General features: G+C 31.1%; 1 protein-coding gene across 6 annotated transcripts in view; it reads right to left on the bottom strand.

Annotated features, from left to right (window-relative positions):
- Positions 1-18,207, bottom strand: part of LOC124369128 — a 338,533-nt gene that overhangs the window by 89,250 nt on the left and 231,076 nt on the right. For all 6 annotated transcript variants that reach the window (XM_046826895.1, XM_046826892.1, XM_046826891.1 and 3 more), the window contains 6 exons: positions 16,266-16,322; positions 13,507-13,559; positions 11,448-11,577; positions 9,773-9,949; positions 8,040-8,340; positions 4,159-4,546 (listed from right to left, as the gene is read on the bottom strand). In XM_046826895.1, coding sequence (XP_046682851.1) covers positions 4,159-4,546; positions 8,040-8,340; positions 9,773-9,949; positions 11,448-11,577; positions 13,507-13,559; positions 16,266-16,322 — 1,106 coding nt within the window. The remainder of the gene's footprint in view (positions 1-4,158; positions 4,547-8,039; positions 8,341-9,772; positions 9,950-11,447; positions 11,578-13,506; positions 13,560-16,265; positions 16,323-18,207) is intronic.

The raw sequence follows: 18,207 nt of genomic DNA, 5'->3' as shown, positions 1-18,207 counted from the left end.
ATTCCACGCAATTCCTTATGCTCCAGTATCCACATCAGAGTGATATTGTTATGGATAGCGAGGGCTTTGAATAGTAATAGAAAGACCCAGACCAATTTGGAAGCAAAAGTGCAACTGCTTAGAGAGCTCAATTGTCTGATACGATATAGATCTTAGCACCTTAGATTTTCTCGATAAGTTGATCCAGGCACAAATATGTATTGCAAGCATTTCTGCTTCAAAGATGGTCAGGAAGGAGGGTCCAGAAAACTAGAGGTTTGGTCCTCTATTAGAAGTGTATTTATATTTAAAACACATTAAAATGAAAAATAACAAAAAATCAAATGTTAACAAAATGGAAATTTCTCAGTTGAAGCCTAGTGGCAGCTAATGTGTTGCTCTAAAACAAAGTAGGCTGCATCACAAGTGGTGAATGTCTCATGCGAAATCATCCAAACTGTTGTATTCTACCATTGCTATCAAGATTGTGTTGATTGTTTAATTATAAATAACTTTATAAAATGCCATCAAGATTTTTTTTAGGAGATACCAATCCCCCTTTAGCCTTATACTGTCCATCCTCATGGGCCACTGGCCTGTGCAGGATCTTATCAAACAGAATAAAGGAGAGTTTACATACAGTACAAGGTCGATGGTACTGATAAAAATGGCTTAGCTCACAGACAGGATTTGAACCTGTGCTTATCTCTAACTCAGATCCAAAGTCCAATATCTTATACTGCTTGGCCAGGCACTCCCAATAAGCACTCTTAATAATACTTTTTTGTTAAAATATTGTCAATTACAGGTAGTAAGTTATTGTTAATAAACTCCTATTATGCTATAAGCAGACAACATAGTATTAGGAGTCTTCTTCATACACACGGTACTGTTACTAAGCACCTTATGGGTAATAATGAAAACAAAACAAATTCGGCATTCCTGTGAATGTGTTCAACTGATGTATCAAGTTGACTTTTTATTCTATAAATGATTTTATTACTATCTTTCCAAAACATATATAAAAATACTTTCATTTAATTCAACATGAAATTGCCAAAACTTAATTCTTACGTTTCAAATTACTTTTATTGTATTCACATTAATAAACAGTATATATAGTAGCTGATAATGGCTAAGTATTATTGATTACACTGAGGGAAAACTTAAGGCATTTTACATAACCTTAGTATTTTGTTGTCTGGCAATAGTAGCACCTCCCTAAAATTTGTATCCCTTCTTACATTATTACACAATTAACCTTCAAATCCTTTACTTACCCCTCACACGTTTTATTTCCAAGTGGTTGTCTTTCTAACTACTTATAAAATAAATCTGAACATACACATAATATTTACCGAGTAATATACAATTACAATATTACAATTGAGTAATTTGTTATTTTAAAACCTCCAGTGTCAAGTATTGTCCTGAGAAAATTCAAGGTGTATCAGTAGTGTCCAGAGCAGTCAATATATTAAACTATAAAACCTACCAAACTATAGTGTACGTTTTTAACACCTATGTGATGCATGTTTGGTACCGACTTAAAGCTAGTTACATCTATTAATTTGGTGCGTCCATCACAAGTTGATGCGCTAATAGACATATTTGTCTTCATTTTACTACAGAGATGTTTTAATTAAGTTTTAAAATATGCACATACATCAATTTATTCACATGCAAACTTTCATGTAGGACTCACTCCAGGGTCCCTCATAAAAAAACCATTTCATGCAGACTACACATCTCTTGTCCAGAAATAGTGTGATCTCTCACATTTGAATTGCTAATTGGTACGTACAGGTTGTTTATTGCAAAGTAATGAGATTTTAGGTCTTTGAAGTTTTTGCTGATTTCTTTGGTTTGCTCTTTATTACCTTTCATTGACTCTTTCTTACATTTACTAATGGATTATTTGGCAATATTTTCAATGTTATGTCCATTGAGATTCCTGTAAGTGTGAAGTTTTAAACATCATAACCGACTACACTGTTTCCATGCTTTTGCCCACAGTTTTAATTTTGTTTCGGCTCTGTCTGGAAAAAGTAATCTATACAACATTATCATGTTTCTTTTACAAATTCAACTTCTTGATAACTGCAAAATAATCATCATTGTTAAAGTGGATAATATTTATATAAATCTTTACTGGCATTACATGTTTCCTGGCCACATCAACATTTTTGTTTGTGTATTCATCATATTCAATTTGTTTTTTTCAACACCCAGACTAATGTAGTACTGTGCAACCGGGATGAGGATTAATCTGAATATTAGAGAGTAAATTTGGGACCAATAATATGAACAGCTAATAATAAAGTGTGGCAGCACCGTGCCCCGTGTTGTGTTATATTTCCAGAGCCTACTAAGCTAAAAGCAAAAAATAGTGTACAGCTGCTGATATTTACAAGGTTTGTCTAAAAAATCAAATCTCGTACTCACCAATTGTGTATATAGTCTAACACTTGACATTCAAGGTCAGCCAACTCTCTACTTCTCACATTTCTCTAAGCCAAATATTTATATTTATAAACAATGTTGTGCACTACTTCTAATGCTAAAAGAATTGTTCTACACCATCTAAACTAAAAATATTTATAATACTGAAATTTTAAACATCAATGTTTCCTACAAATGCATCCAGATAAGAGAAAATCCTGATATTTAAGGGTTAGATATGAGACAATTTACTGTACTGTAGTAAGTCCAAGGCATAAATCAGACGATCGATTCCTTACATTAGTCAAGATGTTTACAAAACATAGTGTAACACGAAGTAAAATTCTCCCTATGCTAAATGCATAAATTGGGGGTAAAACATTGTCAGTTTATATTAAAAGTAATTTCTCTCTTGTTGGAGTCGCCTGTGATAATGTTTTCCTCCTTTTTCTGTTCATATTTTGATACAGTAGAACCCCTCATATCCGGCCTCGGTTTTACCGCACCTCGGTTTATCCGGCCACTTCCCGGAAGCCAATAGCGAAATTTATTTACCACGGCTTGCAGACGCGCAGTTGCACGCACTAGTCTCCCACGACTCTTGCGTTATTTTGGTGTATCTATTTGTTTACATTTTCCTGTGTTGTCCTCAGTTGAGCTAATAGGTTTAACCTGTAAACAGTTCGTTGATTATTTCCAGTCCAGTTAGTACAGTACAGTACAATTGTTTTGTTTCGTCAAGTGCTGTGTACTGTAGGTTGGTTTATCCGGCCGAATCGTTATCCGGCCAGGGGCTCGGTCCCGTGGTGGCCGGATATGAGGGGTTCTACTGTACCCTTGTTATAAATGTGCCATGCACAAACTTGTCAAAAACTAAATTATCTGACCCAACAAAATGCACACAACTAAGACTTTATCATTTCTACTATTGAATCCATATATTTAATAGATTTTGACCATCTTTAATTAGGTTATGAATGGTAAAATTTTAAAAATTGACCTTGAATACCCACTGTGACTCACATTTATTATGAAACCATACCCGTACTTAAACAGTTTACTGCAATCATAGTTTTGATTGTAACAGTGGAATGAGCACTAGAATATGTGTTTGGAGTTTCGAGGGAACTAAACTAAATTGAAGATCACCTGTTAAACATTTAATTGAAAAAATAATGTTTTCCCAGATTAAAGTATTTCCCAGATTCTATTTAAATTCACCTCATACCATTATAACAGAGATTTTTAAGAGTTCAGGAAATACAATTTATACTAGATTTTAAATTCATAACAGTAAAATTAAACAAAGGCACAACAAAATTATAATCAATAGAAAGTATTAAAAATGCTGATTCAATGCTCCATACAAATGAGTATTAAGAGTTAAGGGAACAGATTGAGTCAAAACTAATTAAAAAATAGAGGGATGGTTGAACATGTAGGAAGAGGTATATATACTGATAAATCCTTATAAAATTCAGATCACGTAACATTATATTCCAAATTTACATTATACACTTTAAAGTAACATAATGGTTCAGGTAGATCAGTGAATAAAGCTTAAACTCAAACATAATAGTTAAATTATTGTATTTGTTTACTTAAACGTTTAAGACATTAGTCAATTCACAGATTAATATGCATTAAGCAAGCTTTACAAAAAAACTAAGATCCTTTTTTTTTTAAAAAAAAGTAACAGTAGATGCACATTTCAAGAGGGTGTGGTCCAGAACTTACCTAGCAGAGCCAACAGCAGCAACGGTGGCAGTGGGGGTAGCAGTGGCGGTGGTGAGTGGCTCACAATGCGGCGGTGTCATTGCCATCGTCAGCAGCGGGGGTGGAGTCGTCTGTTCCTTATCAGCACTAGTCTCTACAGTTAGTGTATCACAGATAGGGGTGGGGGGGATGGACGGAGTCTCACTGGGGGCAGGTGGGGGCAGAGGGGCAGGCGGGTGCTCTTGTTTCTGCAGTTGTTCACGCTGCAGTCGCGTAGTCACACCAGTCACACTGCTCAGGATTGAATCCATTGGGTCGTTGGTCGCACTGGCACCCCCGCCCGCTCCACTTGCGTTATTCACTTTTCCGTGAGGGTTACGACTCGACCGTGTCCGCTGTCGCGATTTACCTGCAACAACGGTGTGTGTTACAAATTGGGATTTTTGTTAAATTGTAAAAACTAACATTAAAATTATTATAACATTTTATTTATTTCTTTTCAACTGATTTAATATATTATACAATGGATGTTCTAGTAATGCTGCAACTAGATCTCCCTCCATTCTGATACAACCCCAAAAAATATGGATATTATATAATGTATAAGGATAAAGTAAAAGGGTAAATTAATAACTTGGTACTAGAATTAACACTTTACCAGCTACAGCATGTTATTTTAATAACAGCTGAATTATCCTCCAGACTACAATTGAAGCAAAATAACTAACAGAATGAGATTTTCCTGCTCCCATTTTCATAATAATAACATCAGTCCAGTAATTTGTTACTTAAAATTCAATAACATCGGTTCAGTGTCATTAATAAGTTATTGAGGAGGCTGTGACAAAGTGACACTATGAATGCTAGTTGTATTGACACTTTTATTGTAGGTTTACCCAATTTTAGTCATGGAGCTATCAACATAAACATAAAAACTAATACGCCAATTTATCTGCTTTGCAAGTAAATTGTTTTTGTTTGAGGTACAAGAATAAAATACATAATAAATTCACATAACATCGGGCTGTCATTTCTGGTTCATGAGACTTTAACTTAAAACCTGAAAACTTGAGTCAGAGACAGGGCTAAGCCAATATATCTAAATGAAAACCTGATTATATATAAGCCTACAATTAATACAAAGTATGCAGGATGAGTTCCCTCCAATTCGGATTCCCCCATACTCAAAATAAATCCAAATAAATCTTGTAAAAATATAAACAAACATTTTTCAAACTAATTTTCATTGTGTGATAAAGATTACTTTATTTTATTTCTGATATAGGCTGCATTAACCTTAGATCTAGTTTCATTCAAGAGGTTCGAAATATTCATTGTGTTTTCAAATCTCTGCAAATCTTTTTTTCAATTTAGTGTATTTTTAATTTCTAAAAATATAAGCCTTGTCCATCATACACTGCTACACAAAGTTTTATTCTCACACATTTAAATCTCCAGTAACTTTATGAACGTCCCTTTCCATCCCTTTTTTATATCTCAAACGCAAAGGATGATCCCAATTCTATGTAATCTTATAAAGAAAAATATCCTCTGATTAATTTTATGGAAAGAGATGTGTAGACACATGTATGTAAACTATGTAAAATTTTTGTGGTCCAATTTTCTATGAACAATAACTGTTCCACATTAACCAAATATGTTTAGTAACCTGTATATTTTTAATCAACCTGAACAAAAACCTATGTGTGTATTTTTTATATATAATTCATTAATTAGTAGAGTGTCAGTTAATATGCTATTATAAAATATATAAATAGAAACAAATGTTAAAACCCCTCTTTCATGCTTAAATTTGTCAAATGTAAAACGTTCATTCCTAATGTTCAAATTACAAATACTCTTCATGGATTACTTTCAAAACTGAACACCATTTAACACTATTTTAACATATTGTAATATGTTTTGTTAAGGCTTGTTATAAACACATATGTAACAGTAAATAAATTATGAATTGTGTTGATGACAGTACAACACAACTTCAAACAAGGTAATGTACAAGTACATGTTCTTGTAAGATTTCAAGAACTTTTATATGTAAACAAACCTTCACGAACACTTTGTTTCAATAGCTACTTTATTTCCCGAAATGGACATCTCTGTGCATGTTCTTTCTTAAATAATGCTATTATTTTAGAGCAATCGGGTTGGAAAACTATTATTGTTCACAGGAATTTCATCTTTAGATGTACACCAAAAACAATGCCATATTTTTATAATAAGGTGTTGAATAGTGAGCAAAAGGTATACAAAATCATGTATACTGATGCTAGCACTAGGGATTTCACGCACATCTTACAAGATTTAATATGACTTTTTACATCAAATCATGCACCGACCTATCAAACGTTCCGAAGTTTTTATTGCATTATAATCTTGTAATTAACTGGAATATTAGTGGAAGGACATTTTAAAATTCATATTTATATTTAAATTGAATGTACATAATTGAATAGAAATATGAGGATTATAAAATTAATCTATGTTTTTCTAAGTGATTCAAATTACATGTTAGAAATGCATTACTGGAAGGTGTTTCAGAAGATATAAATCTAAAGAAAACTAATCAAAACCTTTTAACACATAATTACATCTCAGAAAATTTAAAATAGTCCTATGAAGGTAATCCAAAATCGTTGTGGGAATCGAAATTCTTATCACATTGACAGTTAGTAATAATTAGCTATGTTAAAGAATTGTTTTTTCTTAAAATTTGTGTATTCAAGTTTTAAGGAATTTAAAACTCCCTTTGTATATTGAATGTATCTGTAAACTAAGACTCTGGTTCATCAAATTCTACTTTGGGGTTAAAACTGTGTTGTTTTGCTTCAACTTTAGGATAATATTAACAAACTAGTTATAACAATTTGAAAAATTTTAAACAAACCAAACTTTTTCTTATTAAAATAAATATAATTCAGATTTGGTTAGGTGGGGGAACAAGAGGGGTGCAAGAGTTTTTTTTCCTCTAAAGAGTGGCCCATACTATATTTTTAGAAACAATAACCTTGACAAAACTGTGATATCATCGCTGTAGTGTCACCTTTAAAATTTGGATTGAGATGTGTTATGGTAGGATAGTCACTATTTACTTTTCCATTAAATTAAAATCTGCATTTTATAAACGATGCACACTTTGTAATATTTAATTTTTTCAAAAATATATTTGTATTTATACCCTTTTGAATTGTGTTTTATTTCACATATGTAAGCATAAAAACTCAAATATGTATAAAATTTGTGTTTGATGATTGAAGGATTGTGAATGTAACAGAATTTGTTCAGACATTTGTCATCATTCAGTGAAACATACAAGAAATTAACAACTCTAAAAAGTAATTCAGAAAATAAAGTATAATGTTGGTATTGTATTTGCTACAAATAACTTATGTTCATCATATTACTGTTCCATATCCAGCATTATTTTAACAATATCCCACCTACTCTGTTCCCACATTAGGCCAGATATGATAGGTTTTACTGTACTGAGTTATTTGGATAGTGAAGAACTCGTGTGCTTAAAGGAACCTTCAATTGGGTGATTGATAGATAAAATGACATCTCTTCCCTAACATCAAAATTTGAAAAATTTACATATAGTACCAATTTGGTTTCAAAAGCTCACTATTTAACTAGTGAGTTAAATGAATACTGATTAATAGCTGTGATTTTGTTTTTTAAACCACTGATATAAAAAATAACCAGCATCAGAATCAAGTATAAAATATCATTGATCAAGAATAAACAATATTCAATTCTGAAAACAACCAATTCCAAAATTTAAATCTCAATAGCCCATCGCTAACAGTAATATGAAAAAACTAAATGTGGCAGCACCACATGAAAAACTATTTCAAAGATAAATATAATCATTAAACACTCACGTAAAAGTCTCTTGTAGTTTTCTTCCTTTTTACTATGGTAATAGTACTGTACACAGTCACAAGCACTTTTGCGGTCAAGATAAGAAGCTATAACACCAAAGTTTTTTGGATGCTGGAGGAACTTTTCTTTAAAAATTTCAATTTCCGCTTTAGTCCAGACATTTAACACTTGTCTCTCTTTGTACTCTTTAGCAAAATCTTCAATCTTGCCATTGTTGTTGATGTAGCTATACTGGCGCTGACGTGCGTCAAGCAGCAGAGGTGGGATGACTGCGTACGACCGCATCTTCTTGTCCTCCATCTGTAAACACAATTATATCAACTGGTTTCATCTGCTTCTACACAATATATAGAACTGTTGCAGAGGAAACCTCACAGGGGTGATTACTTGAGTCAAACTAAGAACTTTTGCTACATATGGCAAACACCAATTTACTCACCACTTAATTTAGGGTAAACTAGATACTGATGCATACGTTGTCTAATACTTTGTTGGTAGTTGTATGGTTTATTTCAATATATACAGACATACTATTACATTATCTCATTTGTGTCCATTGCTCCATTTATGATTTACAAGACAACTGGGAAATATGGAGTAATAGAACCCGTTAAATTCAGTCTCGCCATAACCAGTTAACAGCTCATAACTGCTCAGAATAACCAGCCGTCTGCTTATTTCGGGTATCAGACGATAACACCAAGCGTGTCCGGACTTTTAGGATTTTCATCAATTACTTACTATATACAGTACGGTCAAAACAATAATGTATACACAGTTATATATTACAACTGAATTAATGTTTTTCGTAAAATATATATTTTCTTTGGATAAGGATTATTTTGCTCACTGAGTTATCCGATGTCTTGCTGTTTTGACTATGACCCAGACCCATAAGGTCAGATATTAGGGGTTCTACAGTAATATATAAAATAGTGATTATTCACTTATATTCTTTTTCCATCTCTTGAAATAAAATTCTGAATACACCCCTGTAAAACAACATCTAGAAAGTTACTGTTATCCTGTTGTCTAGTACTCCCTACGCTTAAATGGATTGAGCCTAACTGAAGATGGTCATATATAGATTGATGTGCCTCTAGTAGAAGATTTTATCATGTCAGATAGTAGACAAGCTCTAGAAAATATTAATGTTCAAGGGGGTTAAATCAACCACCAGTTGTAATTGTGCAAAAAAAACTCTATTTGAACATCATTTGGAGAAAACACACAACACCTTTATGGAGAAAAGAAAAACAATTTAAGAAATTCCAAAACAAACTTTAAATTTTCTGATGAAAATTATGCCCTAAATCTCTTTTTGTTTTAAATACTGTCTAGCAGTTTATATAGTAAAGAAAGGATATTTAATTGCCTCATTTGGAGACTATTTGGTACAGGGACAACATAAAAGATTTTTATGGAAATGTTTGGGTTTTGTCAAATATTCAAACAGAATTTAACATTAGTTTAATTACATTTCCACATACAAAACTGTTTAAATGATATGAAAAATTTTAAATAAAGATATAATGGATATATATATATATATATTTTTATCTCGGAAAAAAACTAAACATGAGTCAAACCAGTTAAATTAATATTTTCATGTTTAAAATAATGTATTTATATTGAGGTAAGATTCATAAATTAACTGAAATAACTATTCTCTGAAATATAAGATGTAAGTGATTGGTGACTTGAATGCCACAAGTCAGGACACTAATTTTACCTCTTGCTCTTGTAGTCCATCCATGATCTCCTCCAAGTCAGCTTCACTCTTGATCCGAGCCCCGACACGGTTAAATCGCTCCCGATCCTCTCTCTGCTTCCTCAACTCTGGAAATACTTTTTCAAAGAACTCCCGATTTTTTGCATCCTTTGCTTTCCGTTTTGCAGAATTTTCAATCTGTAAAGAAAGTTAAAAATATACTAAGGTAAGTAAATTGAATGTGCTTAGGATAACTTTAAACATGTTTTATGTTAACTCTAGAAGTGGCAGGCCCGGTCGGCCGTCGTCTAAGTGGCAGCGCCGGAATTCCGGCCCGATTATGTTGCGTCGCATTACGTTATTTTGGAAGGAGTACATATAATCTGATTGTGATAAAAATCATATATTTGAAAAGATGAAGAATCATACTTTACAATAATAACGTATTTTATTAGGTTTTATACTATTTATAGATATCCTCTATGGATATCTATATATATATATATATATATATATATATATATATATATATATAAACAGTTGTGCAGCAGACATCTGGTCCGCCCGCACAACATCTGTTTACTTTCTTGTGTTGTTCCAAGTCCATAGTTTAGAGTTTATTTCAGCTAGTTATTACTTATGAGCTAAATAATAGTATATTACATATATTTTTGTAAATAATTTGTGATAAAATGAGTGAAATCTTTAGAGATAGATCAAGTGACTTGAGAGAACTGCTATTCTGAACTGCTTGAGGAGCTGAATTCTACACTTGTATATATTGTAAATATAGGTATGTAACATCAATGTGTTTTATATTTATTTTTTAGTTGATTTATAACCAAAATGGTTCATAAAAATGGTTTTAGGGTACTGAATACATTATATGTCAACATGTATATATCGGCTTTATGTCTTACCCCTGTACATAAAAAATAAGTGTGTTGGTAAATTTCTGTAAAAAAAACATAAAAAGTGTAAATATGGATTTTAAAAGTCATATAAACTATATATTTCTGATATCACCAATAAATTCTAGATAAAATGTATATATTAGAATTGTTTTTTTATACGCTTGAAGTCAAGTACAAAACAGAATCCAAGGATAAAATTTAATTTTTTTTACTTTTTTAAATCTTTTTGCCGCATCAAAAATTAGTTTTTCTGTGTTCTTTTATAAAAAAAATTATGTATAATATGTTAAGTTTGGATCATTAGTTGAGGTAGCAATATATATTAGAAAAATACACGAACAGTTGGCCTAAAACACCCTGCCACTACAAAGAATTTACAATGCCATCCCTAGGGTTAATGAAACTATCTTTAAATGCAAATAAATTGAAACCAGATATATAGCTTCTAAAGACTATTGTTTCAATCAGAGTTGAATTACAGTGAAGAAAATATGCACCAAAATTTAATTTTAAATATTAATATTTATTTTATAATGTTACATTTTACGTAGACTTCAAAAACAGCGAAAATTAAATTTGCCAGCCAATTATAAAATGGTAAACCTGGGGAATTAGCATGATATGATTGTTAAAGCTACACATTTATATTACCTTATATTAAATAACCTCAAGCACATATAGTAGTGGGAATCAACTTCAATACAAACCAACATCATTTTGGGGCTAAAATAAAGTACAGCCTTAATAATTACAGTTGACCATTTAAAAATTGGAATATTTACCTTCTCCACTTTGCGATGCCACTCTTGCACGAGCCTTGAGTATGTTTGAGTGAGGTATACATCGCCAACCTCCTTCTGCTTTATCTTAGCACTCAATGATGGAAGCAGTCTCTTCTTGAACTCAGCATGTCTGAAACAAACATTTAATAAAGATATTATTCACCAAAAACTAAAAAGTAAAGGGTTAGTTACTTATTTGTGAGCTTTAACTCTACATTTTTGCTATGAGATTTCTTTTAGAGATAGCAAAGTAATCTTAAGGGGTTGCAATTTATCACAAGCTATAGGTTTATTTTATATTAAAAAACGTTTTCTTTACAGTTGTTCTAATAATGGTTTTTATATTAACTCTCCAGTGGTTTACTATATGACTGCTCATACTTCAGCCACTTTTGTAAGATTTGTAGGGTTATTTTTCAATTACTAATAATACTATATTAGAAACAAAATGTGCACTATTATACCTCACTTCATTCAGAACATCCCGTACAGTTCAAATATGATCCTAAAATCACTAGCCATGGAATGTTTACATTTTTTTACCTGGTAGTACACGAAAAAATTTTTAAATGTTACATTACACTATAAGTATCTATCGTAATAAATACTACATACTGCAGTAAAATTTCAAAATAGCCATTTTTACATACGTTTATCGAAACAATATGTATACATTTTAGAACAATATTTACTCTATAATAATAGTTAAATAAATAAAAACAAAACAAAACTAATGCACTATGAAGCCATCAGCTGCATGCGGAAGAGCTACAATAGACAATTTTCTTTATTTAAAAATTGATGGAGGATTTTAACTGCGTTACTATGCTAATTGTACTGTCATTGGACCTGTTTTATATTGTTACCACAGCTATTATTCAGTAAAACTTGGTAGATAAAAGAAGAGCCAAAAGATCAGTTTCCAACGGATACAGCCAACCGTTTACAACAATGCCCAATTGCCCATGAATTGGCAATAAATCTTTTTATAAGCGTGATTGCTGCCAATGCATCGCCAATCAACCACGGAGGAGGGTTACATAAACAAAACGAAAATTCTTAGTTCTTTCAATAGAAATGTTAATGTTAAAGTTTTCTGGCCCCTACTTCCTCCAATACTTGATTAAAAACTATTATAGAGTTACCATATTTCTTCCACTATTTGTGGACTTCCACGATAAGTTACATACAAAAAATGTTTAGTTTTGTTCTCTATAATTTGGGGAACAAAATCCACACACAAAAAACCAAAAATATAATATTATTTTAAAATATAATATTAGCAGCATTGTAAACAATAAATCAACTCCATATGAAAAAAGCCATCTAATGTTTCTTAGGCTTTCACTTTAATTGTTTGCAAGCAAAAAGGAAATATTTATGACATCAATAAATTGAAATTGAGTTTTAAAAAATCTGACACAAATTCCTTTATGTAATACTAATGAATATTTATTGTTATGTGAATACTAATGTACGCTAATTTTAAACAACTGTGTAACTACAGCAAGTTAGCTCAGGACAACATTTAATGTACTACAGTGAGTGAATGAATGAATGAATGAATAACGTTTATTCCAGCAGTTTATATGTGACATATATACAATGGTTCTTAAATGAAATAGCTATTATTATATATACAGCAGCTTATATATGTAGAAGAAATGTAAGAAAAATGTAACGAATAGTACAATAAAAAATAACAATACTGGAAAGCCTACATGGGCAATCTGCCTGTGCGTAGGCCTAGTTGCATCTAGCCACCAACAGAAAATTTAAATAATACGCTGGAATGATAGTAATAGAATAAGAATAAGGTAAAAAAGATAAAGGGATATATGTCTATTGCTACTTGAATTTTACTGTGAAAGTGACTTAATCAAGCGGTGGAAAAACAAATTAAATAAAAATGGTATGTGCTGCTAAGCTTAAATAATCAATTTATGGAGAAGTGAGATGAGAGAGAGAGAGAGGGAGAAAGGGAGAGAGAGAGAGAGAGAGAGTATGCACAATATATTACAATGAATAAAGAATATTCCAATTCACTGCAAATACTTACTTTTTCTTGTTCTCATGGTACACTGTAGTGTCTGAGGGCTGGTTGTACAGGGGCTGAAAAATATTTAGTTGATTTAATATGATAACATTAAATACTCTGTAATAATAAAATGCAATAAATAGTTTTTAAAACATTCAAGAGATTTTAGTAAAACTTAGTTATAACATAATACACATCACAATACATGAGTGCTGAATTAAATATAGATGATTGCCTAAATACAGATTAACTCCTATAATAGAAGAGATTTCAGATTTTGAGCCCACTTTAGATTGAAGAAATAGAGTATATTAAGCCAAACTCTAATGTCCAAAAAAACCTCTTCAGCAATGTTATGTGTTATTGAAAATATATGTGATGGAATAGACAGATTAAATATTTTGGGAAAATAATAAAAGGAAAGATTAAACAAGACAGTAGACAAGAGTCAACTAAAATTTCTTCTCTAAATTCATTCCTTTCAGATAGTTTAGCAAATAAAATATTTCTATTTGAAAACTAAAAAATAAAGTTTGTAAAGAATCATATAATTGTAATCTGAAAATTAAATTAGTAAAGTTAAAAGTAAGATATTTTACACAAATTATGCAAGAGATTAACGACCTTAAAGTTAAGCACTCCTACTAAATAAACAATTAAGCAATCAATACATTCATTCAGAAAGCAAATTGCCCAGGCATCTGATCGCCGAATAAGTGGGGATTCAGTACGCAACCGGCAGTGTCATAGTGAAGGTTGCTATGCCATTTTAAGTGCTATAAACTAGTGTTCAAAATGGTAACAAAATCAATCTTCACCACAATGAACACTCTTGCCGACTGTGAATAAATAGCGTTTTTGAACTGCTTTTGGTAAATAAAATGCAACCTGTGGAAATTAACATTAATTATGTTCTGTGTTATCAGGAGACCAAAGAGAAGACTAATTATGAGCTATACATCAGTTTAAAATGCTGCTAATTGTTTAATGAAGAACAAACTAATAGTAAATTAGCTGGTTGTCTGTGGTTACTGATGACCTTGTCGAACAAATCAACCATTAAGGTTAGGGGAAATCAAAGATTCACAATCATAGGTTTTTTAAAACATTTTCTATAAATATCAAGAAACTTGGATATCTTAAATTTTGTAAGTTGATATCAAACAAACAACAATCAATCAATGAATGAGTGACAGTCACTCCTTACTCAGTCATAGGATCTACCTGTACACAAAATGGTGATAAGGAAAATGATCACAACAATGTTCCATATACATATATAAAACCAATAGAAATACAACAGTTCCCACTGTGTGGAGATATTTAATAAATATGAAAAACAATATTTGAATTGAGGCTCTAGTGAAGATTTGTGGAAATCTATAATATAATAATATATTACTATGTTTCCATTAAATTCGTAAATGGCAGAAAGTTGTATTTTTGACATGTGCTAAGAAGAGAGGAGTGATGTCAGTTAACAAATAAAAAAGTCAAAGAATGTTTTATATTACCTGGTGAAGTACATAATGAGTACTATGGAATGGAAAGGCGACCCCACAGAAGATCAAGACAGTACATGGTAAAACTAGGTGAATACTGATATGGAGGCAGATATGGAACTGCTGACAGAGTTGGTAGGTCTACTTTGATATAAATAGCCCTGAGAGTAAGTACGTGTTACAAAAACTGAAAATTGAAAAACTTTTGCTTTTTAAAATTTGTTAATGCTTACCCACATGCTTTTTAGGACATCACACCTGAAGAAAACAGACACTAGTTCTCAAAACATAGTTGTTCAGTGTTTGTAATTTAAATTTAACAATGGGAATATCCATTATTCTGTAATCCTGTCAATTCATGCTTGGTAAATAATGCATTTTAAACAGACAATTGATTCTTGGGACTAACAAGGAACTAGTAAAGCAGTAAAGCAATCAAAGAATTTTAAAACATTAAATTTAAGTTACATAACTACTACAACCATTTTAATACAATTGTTTAGCTTTAAAGAGATTAAAATCTGATACCTTTAGTTTTTGTTTGAATCTTTATCACAGTCAGAAAGCCAGTAAAATAATATCCCCTATATCCAAATCTATATTTAACAAATTAGTTATTCCCTTTGATCATTCATTAACGTTCAAGTAAAGTGGTAGAGGGAATTTAATAGTCCCAACTTCATTTCTCTAAAGTTCTTTTTCATTTTCAACTTTTCTTTTTTTTGTTTTTCTTTTTCATTCTTTTTCAACTACAATATGTGACTCTATTACTATTCTTTAAGAATATGTCAATAAAGAAACTTTAACCTTCCTTCATTAATTTGAAAAAAATCCTCTTAACTAGTAATTAAACCAACCCTTTTCACTCAATTATCTGGGTGCTTATTTTAATTTGTACTTTGATTGACATTCAGCGAAAAAGCGCTTCAATACATTTTTACAAAAAAAGTCATTTGGCTCTCTATCCAACATTTAAAAATACATTTGAAACAATATTACAGTTGTAGTTCATATAGAATAGTACTATTTTATTCATTTACACCACATAGGCCCATGTCCATTAATCTGCATTTATTAAGGCAGCGTCATGTTGTCTTATTTCTACAATGTTTTTCTTTAATTTGTGCTGTATTGTATCGTACTTGGATTCATCATTTTTAGTATAGACATCTGATCTAGTAAATATCATGTTTTGACAGACTAATCATGAAAATTCTGAATGAAGTACTTGGACATCTAAATTATACGGTACAACCTCAGATTATTAAAGAAACTTACCAAGTCAACTTTGGGCCCCAACTTCTCCATGACTGCATGAGCTTTTTGCGCCTTTCTCTGTAAGAAATATTAATTATTAAGATCTAATCTATCAATGACCATTGAGAAGTAACAATGAAACACAGTCAGATGGCTAGATGGTGCGCTTGTTTCAGCTAGAACTATAGCAACAGTACAACTCTGTGTACTATACTCAATTATTATATTCAATGTAGCTACAGAATATATTTGAGTATTTTTATTTCAGCCAGAATTATAGCAACAGTACAATTCTGTGTACTATAACTCAATTATTATATTCAATATAGCTAAAGAATCAATTTGTGTGTTTTACAGAAATATGTTAGCAATTGCCGAATAACACAACTAAAAAAATCCACAGTAAATTACAACTTTATCAGTTGAGAGATACATAAAATACTAGATGAGAGAGAAAAGGTGAACATCATTAACTACAATGTAATCCTAAATATCAATAACATCCAAATTATACAATACATCCTCTTTATTTATGACTGAACCAAATACTTATGAATCAGTATTGAAACTGACAACACCTGACATAAGCAGGTTTGATAATAAGACCCCACACTGATAACAAGATCAACTTTTCAGTCCTTAGTTTACAGTTTCCTCTTTACCTATAGATGCACATACATCTAACTATGATAATAATGATTTCTTTGATAATAATTATTATTCCAGTTTTATATATTGATTAAGATTTATGTCTTCTTCATACACATGAGCAAATATAAGGATAATATGAACAAATGGTGACTGGTATTTAACACTGTATTTCTGTTATGAAGAGTTAGATTATATTATATTTTTAAATATAACAGAATAAAATTTATTGCATATAACTTTCATCACAATAATGCAATACAGAACAGATGCATATGAGATAACATACTTGTATATTATATATATATATATATATATATATATATATATATATAAAGGTTATTATTTATAACAAAGACAATTAAAAACTTAAATTGAAATACAATTATTTTCCACTGTAATATAAGTTTGTCAATAATAATAATATCAATTAATAAATATTCAATAGTTGTGTAATGTTGTACATCATAAATTTTGATTTATATGCCAAAGAAACCATATAAGGATTTTCACATAAATATGTATCATATTTAAAACCCTTTTAATGCCGACGTGCGCCGCGAGCGCTCGTCACTGTTTATTCGAGAAATGCCGACGTGCGCCGCGAGCGCACGTCATTAGGTTTTACGAAAAATGCCGACGTGCGCTGGGGGCGCTCGTCCGGTTTTTGTTATATTGTAGTTTTAATTATTGACTAAATGCCACTAAACTTTGCATACTGTATCTAGACACTACTACTATTGATACAAACTCAACATGTGATGACGTTATCAGCTGTTTTCAACCTCATTTACGTCCAATCATTCAATGAGCGTCTGGTTTCTGTGGTAATACGTTGTTGCTAGGTTATGTTTTAATGGGAATTATTCGTGCTTTTCTTTTGTTTATTTCAGTTTGCTTATATTATTATTAGTTTTGTGATTATTGTAAATAGATTTGACCATGAGTAAAAGAGGGGGATTCATACTTTGTGCTTCGGCAAACACAAGTGTTAAAAAAATTTTAAATTATGTACCCTATATTGTAAATAATTAATTTTAATTTTATGTAAACTACTTTCTTTATTATTTCAACAAACAATTTTATACATTGGGCTAAACAACACGTGTAAATAAAGTGATTTTGAATGAAACTGACCAAAATATGTCTTACTGAATTTTACTGTAAAATGTGGACTTTACAAGTTTTTCAATAAAACGCTGTAACTTCACTATTTTTCAAGGCAAGTTCTTCAAATTTGGTGTGTGTGTTAACAATTAAATATAGTACAATTGCCAGTAACTACTTTTTAGTTAAGGCTAATAATAAAGGTACC

The sequence above is a fragment of the Homalodisca vitripennis genome, chromosome X, assembly GCF_021130785.1.
Source record: "Homalodisca vitripennis isolate AUS2020 chromosome X, UT_GWSS_2.1, whole genome shotgun sequence".
Lineage (NCBI taxonomy): Eukaryota > Metazoa > Arthropoda > Insecta > Hemiptera > Cicadellidae > Homalodisca > Homalodisca vitripennis.
Note: the sequence above shows the minus strand (reverse complement) of the source record. Positions and strands in the feature narration are given on the sequence as shown.